This window comes from Lactuca virosa, chromosome 7 (genome assembly GCF_052849685.1).
Source record: "Lactuca virosa cultivar CGN04683 chromosome 7, Lactuca_virosa_CGN04683_v6, whole genome shotgun sequence".
Lineage (NCBI taxonomy): Eukaryota > Viridiplantae > Streptophyta > Magnoliopsida > Asterales > Asteraceae > Lactuca > Lactuca virosa.
In genome coordinates, this window is record NC_136432.1 from 31,879,711 (window position 1) to 31,904,089 (window position 24,379).

The window sequence follows — 24,379 nt, forward strand, 5'->3', positions numbered from 1 at the left end:
GGCAAATGGTATATTTTTTTTTTCTATCATGCATTTATAATTACTTTGTTACCAGAGTATTGTTTTTACATAAAATTTTTAATTTTGTTGATTAGTTTTTATTTTCTATTAATCGTTTGCGACATAAATAATGCATATTCCCTTATAACATTCTTAGTATTTCACAAGCAACAATTTTTCCGATCAACATTGTTTTGATTTTTTAATATTTTATTTAAATAAATTTCTTATATTTCGTTTTCGATGAATTAAATATGCATATATTTTTTTTCTTCGTATATATGTTAATTATAAATGTTTTGAGGGTCTTAATAACTTTTTTCTTATATATTTTTCTCAGTGCTTACTAATGACATTAGCAAAAGTCAAACCATGCCATCAACCATCTTCAATAATGTTGCCGGGGACAATCAAAATGTCAACCCAAACATTTATAAATATAAACGAAAATAAATAAAAGATTATTTGGATAATAGAAGATCCATTCAGACTTGCACCACACCAATCGGTAATATGCTATATATTACATAATTTATCTTTCATCCATATAATGTATAATTAATTGTGTAATAATATATTCATTTGTTTATTATGTTTGTTTTATTTTTTTGTAATAATTAAAATATTTTTATTTCATAGATTATATGGAGTGTGCTCAACAATGTTTCAAATCTACTTCAAATTATACGACAAGAACTCCGTTATTTAATATTACCAATGGTATATCGAATAACTTTTCATATCAGTTATCCTACTATATAAGTTACATAAAATAATATCTATGCATTGTATACAATTTAAATCATACTATTATCCTTTTTATTTCAAAATTCAATACTGACATTTATACTTTTAGTATATGGACACAAATCATTTATCCTTATCAACATCTAACCACTTCAAATTATTCTATATATCTTGCAGGTAACAATGAAAATATAAATTCAAATATTTCAGGTGGATATCAGCATACAACTTTTCAATCTACTTTGGATGTTAATATTACAAGTTCATTATCCAATGATGCTAAAGATAAAAGAAAACTTAGAAAGTTATATTTGGATAACAAAAAATGTAAAGATATGACCACCACGCCAAATGGTATATTTTTTTTCTATCATTCTTTTATAATTAGTTTGCTACGAGAGTATTCTTTTTACATAATATTTTTAATTTTGTTTATTAGTTTTTATTTGTGTTAACCTTTTGCGACATAAATAATGCATATTTCCTTATAACACTCTGAGTATTTCACAAGTAATGGTCATAACGATCAACATTGTTTTCATTTTTTAATATTTTATTTAAACAAATTTCTTATATTTCGTTTTCGATGATATAAGTATGCATATATTTTTTTTCTTCCTATATATGTTAACTTATAAATATTTTGAGGGTTATAATAACTTTTTTCTTATATAATTTTCTCAGTGCTTACTAATGACAGTAGCAAATGTCAAACCTTGTCATCAAGCAAGTTCAATAATGTTACCGGTGACAATCAAAATGTCAACCCAAACGTTTATAAAGATAAACGAAAACAAAGAAAAAAATATTTGGATAATAGAAGATCCATTCAGACTTGCACCACACCAAACGGTAATATGCTATATATTATATAATTTATTTCTCATCCATCTAATGTATAATTATTTGTCTAATAATAAATTCCAATGTTTATTATGTTTATTTTATTTTTTATATCAATTAAAATATTTTTATTTCGTAGCGTGTATGGAGTATGCTCAGCAAAGTTTCAAATCTACTTCCAATTATACGACAACAACACCGTTATCTAACATTACCAATGATATATCTAATTTCTTTTCACATCAGTTTTCCTACTATATAAGTTACAAAAAATATTATGTATGTATTTTATACAATTTAAATCATACTATTATCATTTTTATTTCAAAATTCAATACTAACATTTATACTTTCAGTGTCAGGAAATAGACAATATTCTATATTGTCTAATGATATGACAGCCACATCTTCGTTAGCAGTCACTCGAGATAATTCTATCAGTTTATCTTTGAGAAACAAAAAGTCAAAAAGGAAAATCTCAAATATATCTCATATACCCATAGACTTAACATCAGATGAACACTTAAATGTTCAGCATAATCATGTTCAATTGATTTCGGGTATCTCAAAAGGTAACACTAATGATTATATTAAACTATTACTCATTTCAAGAATAATATATGTATATCTTTAATCAAGTTTTTTTAAACAGATTATTTCGACCATGGTGATCAGAGTTTTGTGTGTACGAGTTGTCATGCAAAATTATGGCAAAATGAAGCCCTTAAAGGCAATAAAGATGTCAACAAAACATCTTTTTCAATGTGTTGTGGTAACGGAAAGGTCGAGCTTCCTGAATTAAAAGAAGCACCTGAAGATTACCAAAATCTTTATCGTTCTATTCATCCCAAAGGGAAACATTTTTTGAACAACATTCGTCTGTTCAATTCGATGTTTTCATTTACATCGATGGGTGGAAAAGTTGATTCTTCCGTTAACAAAGGCAAAGGTCCATATATTTTCAGACTTAGTGGTCAAAATTACCATTGTATGGGCAGCCTTCTACCTATAGATGGATCAAAACCAAAGTTCTCTCAACTATACATATATGATACCGACAACGAACTTTCAAATAGACAACACGCTTTCAGGTATATTTCATGTTTATTTTTTATAACAATCCTTTTTTTTCATTATACTTATTTACCTACTAAATATTAAATATAATCGTCATTATTAACAGTACACAAAAAGATGGGTGCAATTCAACTTCTCAGCAACTTGATATCGAAATCATAAGATTTTTGAAGGTTATGTTGGATTCAACAAATGAGTTGGTTAAGTGTTATAGAATGGCAAGAGATTGTTTTAATGCAAGTCCTAATATAGATCTAAAGTTACGTCTTATAGGAAGAAGACAACATGATGGAAGGACATATAACCTACCTACCGCTTCTGAGGTTGCTGCTTTAATTGTTGGTGACATTGGTAATTCAATTGATAATAGAGATATCATCGTAAAAACTAAATCAGGCAGTCTACAACGTATAAATGAATTGCATCCTGCTTACCTTGCTCTTCAATACCCACTGCTCTTTCCTTATGGGGATGATGGATATCGAGTTGACATCCCTCATAGAGGTGTTACGTGTTCAACGAATAACAAACGATGTAACTGTACAATGAGAGAATTCTTTTCTTATAGGATTCAAGACAGAGTTAATATTTTCTCATTAATTCTGAATTCAAGAAGGCTTTTTCAACAATTTCTGGTTGATGCTTATACGATGATTGAAAGCGAGAGGCTATATTACATACGAAACCAACAAAAAGTTCTTCGATGCGAGTCCTATGAAACATTACGCAGCGTGAAAAACAATGGAAATACAGATATTTCGAATATTGGACAGCGTGTGATATTGCCTTCTTCTTTTACTGGTGGTGCACGCTACATGATGCAAAACTATTTAGATGCCATGTCACTTTGTAAGTGGTTTGGCTACCCAGATTATTTCATAACTGTAACATGCAATCCAAAGTGGCCCGAGATTCAAAGGTTTATTGCTGACACAAACCTCAAACCCGAAGACAGACCAGATATCCTATCTAGGTTGTTCAAAATGAAGCTAGATTCATTGATTAAAGACTTAAAGAAAAATTCATTATTGGGTTCGGTCGAAGCAGATAATTTATATTAATAATGCATTGTTAAAGTGTTTTTATATATTTTGTTAATATGTTTTTTTATTTTTTTCAAAATCTTATAATACGTCTCTATGTAAATAATTTGTCAGCTGTTTATACGGTGGAGTTTCAAAAGCGCGGCCTACCTCATGCTCATATATGTCTATTCATGCACTCTGATTACAAGCTCCCAACCGTTGAACATATTGATCGTGTTATTTCTGCTGAAATTCCAAACAAAGACGACGATCCAGAATTGTATGCACTTGTCAGCGAGTTCATGATGCATGGTCCTTGTGGTAGTGATAATCCTAAATGCCCATGCATGATTGATAACAAGTGTTCAAAAAACTTCCCAAAGACATTCACAGAGCATACTTCGGTTGATGAAAATGGTTATCCAATATATAAGAGACGTAATGATGGATCTTTTGTTGAAAAGTCTTGTGTTAAGTTAGACAATAGAAGTGTGGTTCCATATCACAAACTGCTTTTGAAAAGATACCAAGCTCACATTAATGTTGAGTGGTGCAATCAGGGTGCTTCCATCAAATATTTGTTCAAATATATTAACAAGGGTCCTGATAGGGCTACTGTTGCGGTTGTACCAAACAACAACGCATATGATAATGACGATGTAGTTGACGAAATAAAAAACTACTACGATTGTAGATATTTGTCTGCATGTGAAGCTTCGTGGCGTATATTCAAATTTGATGTTCATTTCAGGACTCCTTCTGTTGTGAGGCTTCCTTTTCATCTTCTTGGACAACAAAATGTTGTATACGGTGCTGACGATGATATTGAAGATGTCCTCAATAAATAGTCTGTTTCTTCTTCGATGTTCTTAGCTTGGATGGAGTGTAATGAACATAATAAGGAAGCACGTAAGCTTTCTTATGTTGAATTTCCTACCAAGTTTGTTTGGAAATTGAAGGATCGTTGTTGGAAGCCAAGAGAAAAAGGATTTTCTATCGGTCGAATTCACACCGTCTCTCCTAATGTTGGTGAAGCATATTTTTTAAGAATCCTTTTAAATAAAGTCAAAGGTCCGAAATGTTTTGCAGACATTCGTACGGTTAATGGACATGTGTGTGCTACTTTTAGAGAGGCGTGTTATGCTCTTGGACTTTTGGAAGATGATAGGGAATATATTGATGCAATTGAGGAAGCAAGTCATTCAGGTTCTGGATATTATTTGCGTTATTTATTTGCAACTATGCTGAAGTCTAATAGTTTGTCGATACCGTACTTTGTCTGGGAAAAAACATGGCAATACTTATCAGATGGAATTCTCTACAATCAACAACTAAGATTAAAGGCACCAGGTAATATGTTATTTTTCATTATTTAAATTAATGTTTTACTTAATAATTCTTACATAATATATTATATTTATTGAATAAAATTTATTATATATTTTTATATATTTAACTAAAACTTATTAACCTTATTATTATCGTTAAGTTTTAATTTTATATAGTTATATATCTATAAAAATTAACTTGCAAATTTCTACAGGTTTATCGCTTGATGAGGATCAAGTTAAGAACTTGACACTTTATGAGATTGAAAAAATTTTACTCCAAAACAATTCAAGCCTCAAAGATTTTGATGGGATGCCTTACCCTGATCATGAGTCTATATCTTCTTCAAATAATCGATTGATTACGGAGGAGCTAGATTTTGACAGGACGACTCTATTACAAGAGTTTTATCAGCTACTTGGTTCATTAACAGATGAACAAAGAGGTGTTTTCGACGATATTATCACAAATGTTAAAAAAAAGAAAGGAGGTGTCTTTTTTGTTTACGGTTACGGAGGTACAGGGAAAACATTTCTCTAGAAAACATTATCTGATGCTTTAAGATCGGAGGGTGAAATCGTGTTAAATGTTGCTTCAAGTGGTATTGCTTCCTTATTATTGACAGGAGGTAGGACAGCGCACTCTCGATTTATAATCCCTTTAAATCTTACCGAGGATTCGTTTTGTTCTATAACGCCGGAAAGTGATGTTGCTGAATTATTAAAAAAAACATCATTGATTATATGGGACGAGGCACCCATGATTCATAAGCATGCATTTGAAGCTTTGGATAGATCTTTGAAGGATATATTGGGTTGTCATCTTCGTAGCAACTCAAAATTGCCATTTGGAGGAAAAGCAATTGTTTTTGGAGGTGATTTTAGACAAATTCTACCTGTTGTTCCTAATGGAAGTAGACAAGACATCGTCAATGCTTCAATAAGTTCCTCCTATATTTGGTCAAATTGCAAGGTCTTAAGATTAACAAAAAAACATGAGGTTAAGTCTTCATACATCTAATATTGAAGAAACAACCACATTTGCAAACTGGATTTTGAATATAGGTGAAGGAAAGGTTGGTGGCTTAAACGACGGCGAGGCAAATGTTGATATACCAGATGATATTCTCATTACAGATTCATCGGATCCTATTGGTTCATTAATTACATTTGTCTATCCTTCTATTGTTGAAAATGCCAATAATCCGATGTTTTTTCAAGAAAGAGCAATCCTTGCACCGAAAAATGAAGTTGTTCAAGAAATAAACAATCGTTTGTTAAAATTATTTCCTGGAGATGAAAAAGAATACTTAAGTTCAGACAGTCTTTGTCAATCGGAGTTTGTACACGATGACTTTGACGAATCTTTATACTCTCCTGATGTTCTAAACGGCCTTAGACCTTCAGGTATGCCAATTCATAAATTGGTATTAAAAGTCGGTGTTCCAGTTATGTTATTGAGGAATATTGACCAGAAATACGGTTTGTGTAATGGAACAAGGCTGCGAGTTATAGCATTGGGTAAGCGTGTTATAGAAGCAGAGATTATTTCTGGAAGTAATATAGGAAAACGTACGTTTATTCCAAGAATGTCACTGACCCCGTCGGATAAAAGGATTCCTTTCACATTTCAGCGAAGACAATTTTCACTTGCTGTATGCTTTGTGATGACAATAAACAAAAGTCAAGGACAGTCGCTATCAAAGGTTGGTTTGTTTTTGAGACAACCAGTATTTACTCATGGACAGTTGTATGTTGCATTGTCTAGAGTTAAAAGCAGAGACGGATTGAAAATATTAATTTTAGACAACGAAGGAAACCCTACCAATAAGACATCTAATGTTGTATTCAAAGAAGTATTTGGAAATTTGTGATTTGTAAAAATTATTTAGAATATTTCATTAATGATTTTTTTTTGTATTTTGGATTCAATTACATACTTATTCAATAAACTCTTCATTTATATGTGTTGTATTATTTTAATAATTGGTTGATGTTCAAAATTTTATATTATTTATTTCAAGAAACCCGTATAACACGGGTATTACACCTAGTTATAAATAATATACAAGTCCATAGGAGATCATTATCTTAAACTTAAATCCTGTGATTGGTTGTGACAGGTCACAGCGATCTCTGATTGGTACGTATCTTTCACGCGCTCTGTCTTTGGTGAGAGATACTAAATTAGGAATAACTAGTTAACGATTGTAATAGACACTTTCTTTGAAAGCTTTTAATCTTGCAGTACGTTGTGCATCTCTACTTGTACGTCCCTCTCTCTAAAATTTCCCAGATCCGTCTGTTTCTCTCTCTAGATTCTTCGAGTTCTTATATACACCAGATCGCTGATTGTCGAGATTAGAAGTTGTTGAAGCTTGGTTTAGTGTTTTCTTGAAGAAATCAGGGTTAAAAATGGCGCAAGCTGTGGAGGATTGGTACAAACAGATGCCTATTATCACTCGTTCGTATCTCACAGCTGCAATTGTTACAACAATCGGTTGTTCTCTTGAGGTATTTTTTTTCTTTCGATTTCTTATAGCTTATCGAAATGGTTAAATGATGGTGTTGATGAGTTTAAAAGGGTTTGATTGTTTGTTTATTCTTGTCTGTATTATAAGATAGAACATGTGAATTTTCCCCAATTGGATTATTTGATTATGTAAATGGATCAAAGACGAAGAATCCAGGCCTATTTTGTTACAATAATTTGAATCTTTCACATTTTGGTGAAAGGGATCGGTTACGTGAAATTGAAGTGTTCGATCGTATGCTTGATTTCCCAATTGGATTGTTTAAGATAAATTCGTTTTGAGGTTGCTATTGTGCATTGGATTAAAGATTTAAATTACATCAAAAACTAAAAGGGCTCCTTTGAAGGATTGATTCCCATTCATGTTGTTTGTTTTTCCAAAATTAAACAATTTTTTTTTTATCTCCCACTGCTTTCTGGGCGTCTGTATAGGGTAAAGAATCTCATGTACTGTTTCTTTATAGGTTTATTCAGCTAGTACTATAAAGTGGTTATTGTGACTCAAAAAATCATAATTATATTCAGTTGAGGGTAGTAAACTAGTGATTAAACCTGGTTATTTATTATATTTTGCAGATCATTTCACCTTACAACTTGTACTTGAATCCCAGACTTGTTGTTAAGCAGTATCAAATCTGGCGATTGATCACCAATTTCCTCTATTTTCGCAAGATGGGTAAGCATTCTTACACCTAATTTTGACATTTCAAGCCAAAATCATCATATAGAAGCTTATATTGACTTTACAAAATGTTTATCTTTCATTTTCTTGGAATAAAGTAATGATTAACATCTTTGTTTGACAGATTTGGACTTTCTGTTTCATATGTTCTTTCTGGCTCGATACTGCAAACTTCTAGAAGAAAATTCTTTCAGGGGAAAGACTGCTGATTTCTTTTATATGCTCTTATTTGGTGCGACTGTTTTGACCACTATTGTACTTGTTGGAGGGATGATACCATACGTGTCGGAATCTTTTGCCAAAATAATTTTCTTGAGCAATTCACTGACTTTTATGATGGTAATTAGTTAATTTCTTTATATATACAAATGATTTAAAACATTCTAAGGCTAATTGAAACAAAATAGAAACATAGCATCCTATTTTCATTTTATTGAGTTAGTAATAAACCCATTTTATTCTATTTCTACATTTAAAATGTCTTGATTTTCTTCCCATTCTTTTTGTTTGTAGGTTTATGTTTGGAGCAAGCAAAACCCATTCATTCATATGAGCTTCTTGGGTCTCTTTACCTTCACAGCAGCTTACTTACCATGGGTGAGTTCTTGTTGATTTGTACATCTATAGTATCTCTAAAATTCGCTAATTTATTAAGTGGTAAATATCGAAAAATGGTATAAAATATAAAATTACGACATCTTTCTTGTTTTTTGCAGGTTTTATTAGGCTTCTCTGTTCTTGTTGGAGCTAGTGCTTGGGTCGATCTACTTGTAAGTTTTTACTATTTATTGTAAACTTCTCTTGTAGTTAGGTGGTATTTTCACCTCAATCAAGTGCTTGATTATTTTTTGAATATATCCAAATTTGATACGAACAATAAAGCTGAAAGTAAAAATAGAAAAATAATTAGGTAAATATTGTACTAAAAGTACAAACAAGTTGGAAAGAACATGGGATCCGTACTACCAAAGTAATTGTACAGATAAAGTAAAAGATGTATTAAGTGTTGTACAACACATAAAGACACTTTTCTTTTTTGACTGAATGAACTGTCTGAAAAATTATCAGGGAATGATTGCTGGTCACGCGTACTATTTTCTAGAAGATGTGTATCCAAAAATGACGGGACGCCGACCTTTAAAAACGCCTTCGTTCATCAAGACACTATTTGCTGACGAGGCGGTTGTGGTAGCACGACCTCAAGAAGTGAGATTTGCAGCACCACCCGTTGAAGAAATGAGAAGATGATCAAGCAAGATATTAAATGTTTTTTTCTTCTTTTTTACTAGAGGTGCTATATGGTAATATGTTAGCTTTATACTTCTCAAATTGCACATAACTTGATGTTTTGTAAGTTGTTTGTGTAAAGAAGAAATATTGAGATTTAGTAGTAGTATATTCGTATTATTCTTTTTGAATTTTCTTTATTTTGTGGATTTAGTGTGAAGAGAAAAAAAAAAAATTTAATCGTTAGGTGGTTGTTTGCTTTTGACTAAATTGATTTAATATATCGTAAGATAAGCTATGTATCAGAGTCTTTTTATATAATCAAAAGAATAACTTAATAGAGAAGGTTAGGTAAATGAGGCATTTTCAGTCACAGATTTATCATTTATCCTTGTTCCATTTCGTTTTGTATTTCTTTTAGCAGGTTTTATAATGGATAAAAACAGGTTTATGTCTAAATGTTTAAGACATCAAAACGTGTTATGTTAACACATCAAAACATTTTTTGGTCAATTTTTTTGATTTTGTATTAAATATAAATACACAAACTATCATTAATAATACAATAATCGATTTGTGATACCATTCATCCGGGTTATTTCTCAAACAAAATTTCGGTTAATGGAAACTATCCTTGTTAAAAAAATATATATATTACATTTCAACCATTGTGACCCCCTATTTGACTATTTCCAGTTTAATAAACGTGGTTTGTTTTTCATTGCACGTTTTTCATGTTTTTTTCATTTTGCATAGGGGACTAAAAGTGACATTAGAAAGTTGGATACCATTTTGGTGCAAAAGAATTACATAACACCAAACTTAGTGTTATAATGTTCCTTTACACCAAAATGGTGTAAAAAATAGAGTGGGATTGGGGATAAATTTACACCATTTTACTGTTTTAGTGTGAAAATGAGATATGGGGTAGGGATGGAGATGCCCTTAAAACGGTAAATGGGAAGCTATTCCAAATAGAGAAATTAAATTACCTCCTAACTTTTATGCCTACAATTATTCCTACCCATTAAAATTATGACAAATTATCATTCGATTTAATTTTATTTGATATATTCCTAATATAACCTTAAAGAGTTAGTTAAAAAATATGGAATGATGACACTTGTCATAATTTTATTGGGTAGGAACATTTGTAGGCATAAAAAGTAGGAATCAATTTAATTTCTCTTCCAAATAAAATGCTATTTCATAAAGTATATATACTGCCATATATAGGTAAATATAAGAAGCAATGTCTATGTTAACATCTGGTAAACCGATGTAGGTGTTAAATTGTTATTTATCACATGACCCTCTCCGTTAATTCATAGAGGGTCACAACTGTAATTTATTTGAAACAGGTATTGTTCAAAATAAATTATAGTGGTTAAATCACAAAACAAAAAAAAAAAGTCAAAATATAGTTACTGGCTTATTGCCTAGTTTTCACACACTCAGAACTTAACTATTATACTCATTATAACGTAAAAATAAAAGTGAAATATAACAAAACAAACGTCAAGCGATTAAGATTATCATAGTTATCGTCAAATAATCAAATTTGTCTAACATTACTCATTCTGACATTTATCAAAACAAGCCAGAAACCAAATGGAATGACACCATTTTTTGTTCCAAATATTCAATCCACAAATCCCCCATGAAGAAATCGATCAAAACATTTCCCCAATCAACTGTTAATTCTACATCAAGAAGCAAGATAGCATCATAAATCTGCACATCTTGAATCCAATATTCATCAAACACTAAATCGATCATAAACTTTTATGTCAAAAGTGAATAATGGTTAACGAATCGGGTGGTATTGTGCAGATACTCTCTTGGGAGGCAACTTTCTGAGAATGTAAAGCACAAGACCTGAGGGGAGAATCTCAACTAGCTGTTCACATCCAAAAAATATATATAAATAAACAAGTCACAAGTATGCAAAAATAATAATAAAAAAATGTACAAAAAGTGAAGTACCATGTAGAAAATCAAGTTTAGAACCGGATGATCGAGTACATCTAATGAAGCTTGTGAATCAAAAGCAGATAAAACATCCTGCAATTCAACAAATCAAGTTCAAATACATAAGGGTGTTTTAGACATTTGATTGATTGTCAAACACTTGCATATAAAGTCAAAGATTGCAAATAAATGAATGCATACTCTAAAAAGATAGATTAAATCTTACCACAAAGCATCTTATAAGAAAACATGTAAAGCATATTCCTGTCACGGATCCAACCTGCAACATTTAGCATAGATTAGATAATCGGTTGATTAAAGCTAGGGGTAGTTAGGTAATTTCACATTTATCTCAGTAATCACTGACCTCATGAAGTTTCTTTTGTCTCCCTTTAGATTCAATAGGAAACTTTCGTAGCATGACAAATAACCTAAAAACATTTAATACAACAATTTAAGAAAGTGGGAAGAAAAAAAATGCAAAATTCAAGTTTCAGCCAAAAGGTTCTAGAAAGTCTTACTTTCCTCCATATGTCAGAAAGCCTATGGATGCCATAAGGGATACAACTGCACAATAAATGTAAAATAAGATTCCATTATTTTGTCAAGGGTATTTTAGACATTTGAAAAATAGTCAAGCAATCCGGTACAACAATGTGTCAAACATTACAACTTTCATGGCATGGAGGGAGCCAGGGAGTGCTTTTCCTTTAAAAAAAAAAAAAAAGATTGTTTTTTCTTGACTTTTTATTTAATCATATGTTGAAAGAACAATAAATGTTTTTTTTTTTTTTTTTTTTTTTTTTCCTTCTGAATTTAAATTCTTTTTTACCTGCAACAAAAATCTTTCCAAGGAATCGCACCATGCTGCTATCATCCAACCAAAGGTATATCCAAAGACAACCCTAAAGCAAACAACTTGTCTCAATCAATATTCAATAACTGATTTAAAAATAATATTTTCAAAAAAGATGGCAAATTTGTAATAAGTGAGGACTTATTGGGCAAGAATATAAGTAACTTACTTGTATCAAGTAAACTCCTGCATTAACCGATACATAAACAATCCTGAGTTTATCTGTTGGTAAACTTTTAGCCTATTCATCATATAAGAAAAACAATAAGATATGAAGATGGACAATAATAATAAATAAATAAATATGATCAAAGATGGGTAGGTGGATTTTACTTACCTGGTGATATATCTCAGCCCAAAATAGGACAAGAAGAGTATATGTTGAGAAAAATAGTAAACCGGGAACTTCCAATAGCATCCAAATGCAAACCTAATAAGCAAAATTATAATTTATAAGTTTTGTAATAGAAATGAGTCAAATGACATGAGGCCCCTTGAGGCATGTTTGCAGAACATGACAAGACATGTTGTACTGTGTTTGGCATACATTGGACTGACATGTTGTCAATGGGACAAAAATTGAAATTATCTGTCCGGCCCAAAAAGGCGAGACAAAGACTCGTTCCCGATCTCTTGTCTATGTAAAAGACATAAATGCCCTCATTGTCCTCATTATAGATTCTCCATTTTGTCTTGAATTTTTATATGTTCTTTGAAAAAGTAATTTGAAAGGGTATACTCACCTTGGGATGCAAAGCGAACACCTGTAAATGAAACCCAAAGACAATGGAACGAACTGCAAGAATCCAAGAGATGTATATTTGTTACTACAAACTTTTTAAGACAAAATTATTTAATTAATGATTAATATAATTGTAATACCTCCATTAACGATGAAATTCATGAGGTGGAAAACTTTTTGTGTTGTCCAACCATACTCAGGTACTCTTAGTTCAATCCTAATTAACTGAATCTGCAATTATGTAGAGCCATGGTTGAAGTTGAAACAAATGTTACATTAAAAATTCAATCCATATTTTGATTGATAAATGATAACCCATTAAGGATATGCATGTCAATTCCACATGTTTCTCAATAATCAACTTTATCTAGTTGTTTTGACCTAAATAATAAAAAGACCATGGTCATAATCACTTTTACCCAAACATTCAAATTTGATTATTGCGACTAACAGATAATAGCATAAGAGCACCTCATTTCAACAATTTCTAGAAGATAAGCTCTTCAAATGAAAACCCCTAAGTTTTAGGTAAACCTAATTTAGGGGAGTTACAATAGCCAAATCGAGATTCAAGTACAAGTTCCATTGAATATTGATGATTTGTCTAATCAACCACAAGTTAATGAGCTTAAATAAGTGTGCGTTTGTGTGAATGACATGAAGAAATAGCTTACAAGAGCAATGACGGAAACGAGGCCATACGAAGCAGAAAGAGCGAAAAAGATTCCATCTTGCCACTTTCTTGATTCGTTTATCGACTCCCACCAATCTGCCGATGACCACAGATCAATCATCTTCATCGATGACGACGACGCGATGCCCACTGGCATTCTCGTCATTTCTCACCCAAATTAACCCACAATCACGCCCCTTTTGATTGATCGATTGCCCCACGCAATCTTGATTGCAATTTGAAACTGAAACTGAAATTACTGGTTTTTCTGGCTCATCAAATGAAGAAATAAGCTGATGGAAATTGGGGAGAGAGGGAGAATCTTGGACTTGTTTTTTGTTTATGTTCGTGCAATGCCCCCCATTGATTGATTGACCTCGGGATGCACAAAAAGCAAATAAAGAAAGTAAAAAAGTGCAAGAAAGAAAAATCAAACATGAAGTTAATCGTAGTGAAAGAAGATTGTAGATGGGAAAGAGAAATCTACAAGTTACTTCCACTTTTTTTTTTATCAAAAGATGATTTTAATCTTTTTACTTTAATCTAATAATCAAATTATGACATATTTCTAGTTTTATACTTTGAAGTGTATATCTAATTATTATATATATATTAAAGTTGTGGAAGAAATGAATAGTAAAGTTGGCATACTTTGTTCAGCTTTGGCCCCTTGATTTACATATCCGGTCCTTGTACTTCTTTAATTAATTTATTCATGTCCTTTTGTTTGTATTCCATTCAACTTTCCATTTTTTGGGCAGAATTGGTCCCTGTATTATTGTTGGAAGTTAGGAATACTAAATTTGGATGTTTTTTTTGACAACTTTGCTCATTATTTTTTACCCATTTTGACATTTTTGGTCCTTGCAATCAATATTTTTACACTTTTTTGGAACCTTTTAAAATTTAAAGTTTGGCCACAAAACTTTAACGGTTTGACAACTTTGATCCATTTTCTAAAAAGTTGCTAATTCCTACCCCTTTAATTCTTTAGCCATTTTCACACTTTTGGTCCTTGCAGTCAAAACTTTTACATTTTTTGTCCGGGGCAAAGCCCGGACTTTTCATCCTTGCACTTTCTATGTCTGTCATATTTATCAATTCGGAAACAACATTGAAAGCTTTTGGCCCCCGCGTAGCGAGGGTAACCTTTCTAGTTATTCATAATAACTGTTTTTTTACCTTAGCGAGGAGGGAGTCATTCTCTCCCAACCCACTCAATCCACATTAGTTTTTTCTTTTATTTTTCTTCATATTTCTCAACCCACAACATACGGAAACCCTATCTTTTTCAACCTACTCAACCCATTCAATTAAAAAAAATAAAAAACAATTAAGGTAAAATCTTAATTAACAATAGAGTTATCGCCGGTACCATTTCCTCTTCAACGAGTTGTTTAATTGGTTTTACTAACTCACTTCATCCTCTCCCTCTCTCTACTTTCTCTCTCTTATTTTCTCTTGTACCATGTGTTTTCAGACTTGTACCTTAGTTGTATTGTATTTTTTTAGACAAAATTGCAAAAATGGTCCTTGTGCTTGGCAAAATTATGCGACTTTGGTCCAAAACGCTACCTTGATGCCCCACTGGTCCAAAAATGGATCTTTCTATTGATTTTGCTCCCTCACACTAACCTCCATCCATTTGTGTCGTTAGCTGCAATAAATACGAGTGTATTTTCGTCTTTCCACCTACAGGGACCTTTTTTGCAACCTTATTCAAAATAAAAGCAGGAGCTACATCACTCTTCCATCTTCAATTTCATTAAAGCTTCATATTCTTCCTACTCTATGTTCGCAACTTCTTAGACATCATAAATTCAAATGGTGATGTGTTTCTGTGGTAGGGACGCGGTGGTTCGCACCTCTTGGACATCAGCAAACCCTGGTCGGAGGTTTCTTTCCTGCCCTCAACAGGTAAGTGTTCCATTTTGCTATTTTACCCTCATTTTGGAAAATTACCCTCATGTTTAAGGTTTTTTTTACGTGAAGGGTTCCAGATGCAGATTCTTAGGATGGATTGATCCTCCAATGTGTGCAAGATCTATGTTGATAATACCCGGATTATTGAGGAATATCAACAATGCAAACTATCAAGTGGCAAGATTGAAAATGTGTTTGTTTGCAAGTTGGTTACTATTTGTGGTGGTTTGGGTGTTTTTCATTTAGGATTAAGGAATTAGGGACCCCTGTAGTTGCATGTAATTTTGGGTGTTTTTGTCTTATGAAATTGTAACGGGGGAATGTGGTAGTTTTTTGCTATTTGATATTGTAATATCAATTTAGGGTTATTTTGGTCCAACTTCAGAAATAGGTACCCTTTTCATGATTGTAATGACAATGTAATGCAGTTATCACCTAATGTTAATGTTTATTTATTGTTTCAGAACAAAGTTGTTATAACCATAAATGTGTTCCATAAACATGAAAACAAAGTTGTTATAAACCATAAGCATCATTCTTTAATAATCACAAAGTTGTTATAAACCACAAACATCATTCTTTAACAATCACAAAAGGTTGACATTAGTTTCTTGACCAAAAGGGCTAAAAGACCAAAATAAAACCATGACAACAAACTACTTCTAAACCCATTACATCCAAATGCACAAAAGTGGTGCTAAACCAAATGATAAGTTTTTAAACAAAACCAAAAAATTCCTGCATTGACTGCCACCTCCATTCCCTCCTTGACTGCTTCATGCATTCCTTCCTTGATTGCTTCATGCATTCCCTCCTTCACCCTTGCAAGTCCTGGAGTTATGACCCCTATTGTTGCATTTCCCACACTTGACACTAACAAACTATCTGGTAAGTTTTTCAGGTTCACTTGCACCATGCTTATGCATCTGACTATCATATTTTTCATATGTACTTCTCTTTCTCTTGGTCTTTGGTCTCCCAGGTTGAATGTGGTGTGGTGGTGGTGTTAATTGAAATGGATAGGTACTTTTTGGCCACATGGCTCTACCCTTTATAGGGTCCACAATGTAAGAGTAAGCCTCATTCCAAGTTTGAAGCTAATACACTTTGTTGACATAAGTGTAAAGCTCCCCAACTTTGTCTCCACTATCAGCCATTTCATGTATTGTAGTTATGGCATGTCTGCATGGAATCCCATTCAACTCCCACCTTCTGCATGTACATGACATATTTGTCATGGCAACTACATGCTGGTCATGCCAAGGACCATAAACTTCATACTTTGCAGTCCCATTCCATCTAGCCCTATATTGGACTGAAGCTTCCCTATTTCTCTCAAGTAACTTTGATGTTGTTGGAGTGAGTGGACCTGGAGCTTTGGACATCACTTTCTTCACATTGCAGATCCTTTTCATAAGGTACTTCTTGATGTACTCAAGACAACTTATGATGGGCTTATTCCTACCATGAATAAGCTTACTGTTGAAAACCTCACACAAATTGTTGAGCAATATATCTGATCCTGCACCTTGATCATGAACTTATGTATCTTGATCACTAACAGGTGCACCTTGATAATGAATTTCTGTACCTTGATCACCAATAGTTACACCTTCATTACCAATTTCAACATGTGCATCTTGATCACCAACAGCTGCAGTGTGTTCCAAGTTGAAACACAATTTCTTACTACATGATTGACTCCCTTCAACTAACCTCAATCTCATATTCTTATTGTATTATGGTGTCTCATACCTTACCAAACACAATTCAAGATTTGGGACATCTTCTTGGTTTTAGTTTACTGGATGCAAATCAACCACTGCTGAATTTGATTTTGGTAAGGGCACATCATCTGCTATCTCCTCAATTATGACCCTAGGTTTAACTCTTGGAGACATAAAGTATGTAAGTAACTTAGATTCATTATGTTCAGTGTATACCTTGATGATCTTATGATGTTCAATGTACTGTGCAAGACTAAGTACATCAACATCATTCCCTAGAGCTCTAAGACCAAAGTCCAAATCTCCATTTAGCAGTTGATAGTGGTAGTAAATGACTGGTGGTACCTCATAACCAAGCTTTAGCATCACCTCGTCCAACTCATGCATAGAGAACTCATCCATGTATACCAGGTTGACGTGGTCTAATTTTCCTTCAATGTAGCTTATCCCCGGAATTTTGTGACACCTCCCTCCATGATGGAGCTCAATAGTGAACATCGTGGGATATCCTTCTGTAAAAATCATGAACCAAACCAAAAAAACATTACTTTATACAGATTGTAAAAGCTTTTTTTTGTTTCAAAGAAATATGTAATAAACAGAGTACGTTACCGTAAATCCGGATTGCATCAAAACACTGATTTCTTGGCCTGATTTCCCACATTTGGAGCATACTCGTGGATTCGAACTTACGATTGAAGTTGATGATCAAATGCAGGATTTCAAGGAACGATTAGTGTTTTTGATCAACAAATTGGGTTTAGTGGGTAGAGAGTGAAGGGTCATTAACTGTGTGTATCCTTCGATATGGCGGTAATTGATGACATAAAGGTGGAAATACGAAAATATCCTCGTTTATATTGTAGGTAACGGAACATATGGACAGAAGTTAGTATGAGGGACCAAAATTAGAAATATCAAATTTTGGACCAGTGGTGCACCAAGGTATCGTTTTGGACCAAAGTCACATAATTTTGCCAAGCACATGGACCATTTTTGCAATTTTGACTTTTTTTTAATTGAGTGAGTTGAGTGGGTTGAGAAAGATAGGATTTCCGTGTGTTGTGGGTTGGGAAAGATGAAGAAAAAAGAGAGACAAAAACTGATGTGACTGTGGGTTCAGTGGGTTGGGAGGGAATGACTCCCTCCTCTCTTATAAATATTCAAAATTACAGAAATAATCCATATAGTTTCAAAAAATTCACAACTTTACTTCGCTTTTGTATTTTGTTATATAGGTGATTTGTAACACTCCGGTCTTTTTGTATTTAAATACAAAATACGGTCCGCAAAAACATTTGTTAAATGTATAATCCATAATACATATACAAAAACTAAGTATATCTATTAGTCTTTCAAAAATGGTCCTCTTCGAAAGGACTATCATATTATATTGACACAGCCTTATATAAATGATCCTTGTGTTTCTCCAAATTTAGGATACAGTTCATAAGTTTAAAAAACTATATAGATGCTCCATATGGTTTTAAAACTTTTAACAAATAGTCCATATGGTTTCAAAACTTTTAACAAATAGTCTCTCACCTACATAAAAAGACTTATTACCCTTTATAATATTTTTTATTTTGTTTATTTAAATCTTTTTTAAAACAAAAAGAAAAAAGAAAATAAATAACTTGGGCCCACATCACTATCTCTAACATTCCAGTAATTAACCGGGAGGAACTGGACGGAATATTGTTACCATCTTCACCTAACTCATTCCAATCTTGATCTTAATACCTTAACTCTCCAGCCTTATTGCTCCATTCAACCATCGTCTTCTCCACTCACAACACCATCAAGCCTCACCAATTTCCATCTTCAATAATCATCATCTTCACCACCACCCAATACCTGCCATATCCCTCCATTGTAACCACTATTCACCTACCTCCATAAACCTTCAATAATCAACATCCTTGTTACCATAAAATAAAATTGATTACCTTTATCTCCATCCCCTGTTCTCGCTTACTACATCGGAAAAAAAAAATCAAAAAAGAAAAAGAAACGAGGCCATGTTCACATTTTATTGATGCATTGTATATCGATCAAGGAAAAGGGGTGGGTCTAGATTTTTTAACTCTTCTCTACAACCGAACGCATTTACATAGAGAAATGATTATTCTAGAGACGAAGGGGTGAGTGTGATGGTCGGCGAAGAAGCCCTCTACGGTAACCTCTGATTACAACTCCGACCGGTGAATAAGCCCTCTCCAGTTTCCATGCTTTCGACACTCCTCTTTCCACATCCAATCTATTTGATTTCCTGGACATCATACTTGTGAACATGTTCATCGATTTCGTCATTGATGTTGGGTTTGGTGCTTGACCTGCTGAAGAAAATATATATGTTCTTTGTTCTTTACCCAGAAACCTGAAATCGAACCCACCTCAAAAATCAGAAATGGAAACCTATATATTTTCAAGTTGGTTTCCATTTCTGATTTTCGAGGTGGGTTTCGATTTCAGGTTTAAGAAAATTTCGAGGTGGGTTTCATTTAGGATGTGAATGTGTATTACATGATTTATTGTTTAAAAAAATTCGGTTGTTATTTTCTCTTTGTTCCTCGGGTATATATTTTTATATATACTTGGGAGGTAAAGGGGAAATACTATAAAATTTTTCCTAAATGACCAATCATGTAATACACATTCACATATAAGGTAAGGTATTCAAAAAGTGGGTTTAGAAGGATGCCCATTGTAAATACTCTATCTGTTATCCGAACACTCTACCAGTAATGACACGCAACGTGAGTGTTAAAAAAGGATCAATTCATATTTGCTACGCATGTCAAACAAGTGTTCTACATCTGAGAACCTTCTTGAAGAGAACAAAATAACAACCATTCGTGGTTTTTGAGAATGTTAATCATAAAAGAATTTGAGATCTACCAATGAACGATGTCACAATGATCCTGTCAAAAATGTCGACAATGGCTCTATTGATAAAGTCGACATTGTTCATAATAACTATTCTTCCAACTACAAACTTGTAATCGACTTCAACCAGAACTTTCAAAGTCTGTAATCGGTTGATGACATTGAAGTTAGCCTGTCAATGGTGTAACGCCCGCAGATTTGGTCTAGCCAATTTAGAGCCAATAAGCGTCAAAAATGACTTTTTGATGGAAGATTATTTATAATAAATAGTCTTAACTAAGTTATTGTATATGTCACAAGGATTCCGTACATATAAAGAATGCTGAAATCCGAGTTATAACGAAGAAGTTATGACTTGTCGAAGTTTCACGACAAAACCGGCACGACACCCGGAATCGTAAAAAGTGAGTTTACGATAAAGTACTTTTAGCCTTAGTGATCTAAACGAAAGTTGTAGAGTATGTCTCCACCTATGCGTGGATATAAAGAACATCAAAAACGGAGCTCGTATGCAAAAGTTATGAGCTTCCGAAGATGTAGCTGTCTGAGGGCATGACATGTAGCAGAAACCGTAGCCGCCTTATGTCCATGACGTGAACATTAAGTCCACAACGTGAATGTGATCTAGGAAAATTCTCAAGGATAGAATGCAGATGGCAAGTCTACGGGAGTGATGTGTTAAGATTCCACGATGTGTACATAAAGGTCACGACGTGAAGTCAGTATCTCGACACCTTCCGAAGCTAGGACTCAAATGACAAGTCTACGAGGTGATGCAACTATGCTTCACGACGTGGATATATAAGTCCACGACGTGGACATGTTTTGGGCAGCCTATAAATAGCAAGTTCGAACCTTTCATTCCTTACACCAAATTGTTTTTTTTTCTCTCTCTCTCTCTCTCTCTCTCTCTCTCTCTCTCTCGTTTGCTGAAGGCATTCCGCATCCTAAGCCCGCCGATCACGAACCGCTGACTGTTTCTAGTTGGATTCTATCAAATCACGTTACTAAGGAGAGTGCATAGTTACTTTCATCTTACACATAGATATGAAGTATTTAATATAAATTACGTGTTATGTGTGCATATTATTTGTGTTCCTGATATCTATATTGGATGAATGATTTATACATGTTTTAAATGATTTAAATTGTGTATGTATTTTATATATACGAATATGTTGGGTAGAACATGGGTAGATAAATAATGAGGGATGAAAGATGAAATAGATGAATATTGGCAGCTGCGCCATAACCCATATGTGTTTTTGATTTACGTGTTCACCATATGTAATCTAAATATCCTGGCAGCTGCGCCTAATGGATATTATTGACAGTTGTGCCTAATAGATATAACATAATCCTGGCAGCTGCGCCTAAAGGATAATATTGGCAACTATGCCTAACTTTTGAACTACGTGTTCACTGGATGTATTCTGAAAACCCTGATAGCTATGGACTTAGTGCCTAATAGATAGCATTGGCAGCTCTGCCATAGGCAACGATGGACTTCGTGCTTATTCCTTAGGAATGAAAAAGTGAATGATAGATGATTCTTAGGGTAGATCCTTAAGAATAAATAAGATAAGGGGATGGGTAATTGGGTTGATTGTTTTATGATTAAAAATAATAATTATATTATTGTGGGTTGAAAACTCTATGTGCTCACCAGGTTTCCCAACCTGACCCACTCAACTTATTTGTATCACAGGTGTCGGCACGAAGCTACATTACACTGAGAGATTAAAAGAGATGTAGATCACTAGTGTAAATGAATGTAAGGTCTGTTTATGCTTATGTTTCTGTATTGACAATGACATCCCAAAACCACTCAGCTTATTTGTATCACAGGTGTCGGTACGAAGCTACATTACACTAAGAGATTAAAAGAGATGTAGATCACTAGTGTAAATGAATGTAAGGTCTGTTTATGCTTATGTTTCTGTATTGACAATGACATCCCAAAATTTTAATATAAACAAAATACATTTCTTCGGAAATGCTTTGATAATATGTTTATCATGTTTTTCTGGGAACAAATTCCACAACACTTTTCTTTAAAAGGATACTCTGATTTTTAAAATAAAGCATAAACAAATCGGTATTTTCTGGCCGTGAAAATGGGGATGTCACAAATGGGTATTGTTAATAACATTGAAATGGAAACCTATATATTTTAAGGTAGGTTTCCATTTTCTGATTTTCGAGATGGATTTCGATTTCAGGATTCTGGATAAAGAACAAAAAACATATATATTTTCTTCAGCAGGTCAAGCAGCAAACCCGACATTAATGGTGGAATCTATGAACATGTTTATAGGTATGATGTCAAAGAAATCAAACAGATCGGAGATGGAAAGATGAGTGTCGAAAGCATGGAAACTGGAGAGGGCTTCTTCTTCAGTCGTAGTTGTACTCAGAGGTCACCGGAGAGGGCTTTTTCGCCGACCATCGCATTCACCCCTCCAACTCTAGAAGAATCAGTTCTTTGTGTAAGTGCATTTAGTTGTTGAGAAGAATGAAAAATCGAGACCCACCCCCTTCTCCTTGATCGATATGTAATGCAACAATAAAATGAGATTAAGGTTTCGTTTCTTTTTGTTTTTTATTTTTTGTTGGTGTAGTAAATGAGAACAGGGGATGGAGATAAAAGTAATCAATTTGATTTTATGGTAACATGGATGTTGATTATTGAAGGTTTATAGAGGTGGGTGAACAGTGGCTGTAATGAAGGAATAGGGGTGGTATTGGGTGGTGGTGAAGATGATGAGTATTGGATATATTTGAAGGTGTTGTGGATGGAGAAGATGATGGTTGGATGTAGCAATAAGGCTGGAGGGTTAAGGTGTTAAGGTCAAGATATGAGCACAACATTTCATATGAAGCAATTCCCCTTTCAGAAGCAGATTATCAGGTCTCAACTTTTCTTTAATTTTTTCAATCATAGAGAGATTAACATTGCAGTTATCTAATGTCAAGGCAGACAACTTGCAATCAATTGACCATGAAACCAAACACTCCATTAATGCTTTAGTTAGCGTTTTAGCATTATGAGGGGCAGGAACATACATAAATCTACAATTAAAAAAAAACTAATTAGTACACAAGTAATCTAGATTATATTATGATAAAATAAATAAGTAGTAAATTACCTTAGAATCTTATTACACATCTTCCACGAATCGTCAATGTAATGTGCAGCGACCACCATGTAGCCTCTTTTTTGGTTGGAGGTTGTCCACATATCAGTTGTCACCACCACTATACATTTATTAGCACTCAAATTCTTTTTTATCTTCATCTTTTGAATGCCGAAAATGTCCTTTATATCACTCTTAATGGTTGTTTGTGACACATGTTTAAACAATGGGTTAACTGAGTTAACAAAGCTTCGAAATCCAATATGTTCCACTATTTTAAGTGGATACTCATAGAGCACTATCATCTTCACAAGTTCTTTCCTTGACACATTTTGATCAAAGGTATGTGTACTAAGTGAAACATGTCTATCTTTTGTCTCTTGGCATGGATTCAAGATTGATTGCCTGATGTCTTGATTCTTTCTTGACATGCAAATGTTGTAGTGATCATGCAAGTGTGTGGTTTCATTCTTGTTTTTTCCACTTAGCTTTTTCCCATAGTAGTTGCAAACAGCCTTATCTTGACCTTCAACCTTTCTCCTTTTGAAGTAATTCCAAACATCAGAAGTCAGTCTTCTATATGTACCTTCAGCATGTGCGTTAGTTGTACCAAAAGATGTAGCATTATTAGTTCCAACAACTTATGTAGTTTGTGCAACTCCTGTACCTACCTACAAGCTCTACATTCGTTGTTCCAGCAACAACATGGTCTGGTTGTGGGGGCTGCTGAATTTGTTCTTGAGTCTCACTAAAAAAACATTGAACATTGACAATCAGAACTACATAAACATAGAAGTTCATAAACATATTACATAGAACTGCATGTATACAAATATCAAAAGTTTCATACATGAATATAGTAGAAGTTCATACAGAAGTTCATAAACAGATTACATAAAACTGATATTTGTACAAAGTTAAGCTTAAGAAAATATTTGTATATATACATAAACATAGAACTGCATAAACATATTGCATAAAACCGATTTCAAGATTATG

At 33.3% G+C, this 24,379-nt stretch overlaps 4 protein-coding genes across 4 annotated transcripts; 3 read left to right on the forward strand and 1 right to left on the reverse strand.

Annotated features, from left to right (window-relative positions):
- The first annotated feature begins 1,984 nt into the window (after positions 1-1,984).
- On the forward strand, positions 1,985-4,540 carry LOC145126516 (uncharacterized). Its single transcript, XM_079061874.1, has 4 exons — positions 1,985-2,162; positions 2,243-2,681; positions 2,774-3,516; positions 3,825-4,540. The coding sequence occupies exons 1-4, from the start codon at positions 1,985-1,987 to the stop codon at positions 4,538-4,540; spliced, it is 2,076 nt and encodes a 691-aa protein (XP_078918000.1).
- Positions 4,541-4,570: 30 nt separating this feature from the next.
- Positions 4,571-6,894, forward strand: LOC145126518 (uncharacterized). The gene is made up of 4 exons (XM_079061875.1): positions 4,571-5,042; positions 5,236-5,538; positions 5,647-5,964; positions 6,050-6,894. Exons 1-4 carry the CDS (start codon positions 4,571-4,573, stop codon positions 6,892-6,894), a joined length of 1,938 nt encoding a protein of 645 aa, XP_078918001.1.
- Positions 6,895-7,243: 349 nt separating this feature from the next.
- On the forward strand, positions 7,244-9,653 carry LOC145126290 (derlin-2.2). Its single transcript, XM_079061687.1, has 6 exons — positions 7,244-7,534; positions 8,130-8,229; positions 8,360-8,574; positions 8,749-8,832; positions 8,952-9,005; positions 9,304-9,653. Exons 1-6 carry the CDS (start codon positions 7,436-7,438, stop codon positions 9,481-9,483), a joined length of 732 nt encoding a protein of 243 aa, XP_078917813.1. The 5' UTR covers positions 7,244-7,435; the 3' UTR covers positions 9,484-9,653.
- Positions 9,654-11,058: 1,405 nt separating this feature from the next.
- On the reverse strand, positions 11,059-14,142 carry LOC145124567 (tobamovirus multiplication protein 1-like). The gene is made up of 11 exons (XM_079059969.1): positions 13,706-14,142; positions 13,172-13,262; positions 13,033-13,085; positions 12,627-12,719; positions 12,459-12,530; positions 12,266-12,338; positions 11,955-12,000; positions 11,801-11,864; positions 11,660-11,713; positions 11,449-11,526; positions 11,059-11,362 (listed from the first exon to the last, which is right to left on the reverse strand). Exons 1-11 carry the CDS (start codon positions 13,868-13,870, stop codon positions 11,270-11,272), a joined length of 882 nt encoding a protein of 293 aa, XP_078916095.1. The 5' UTR covers positions 13,871-14,142; the 3' UTR covers positions 11,059-11,269.
- Between the last annotated feature and the right edge of the window lie 10,237 nt (positions 14,143-24,379).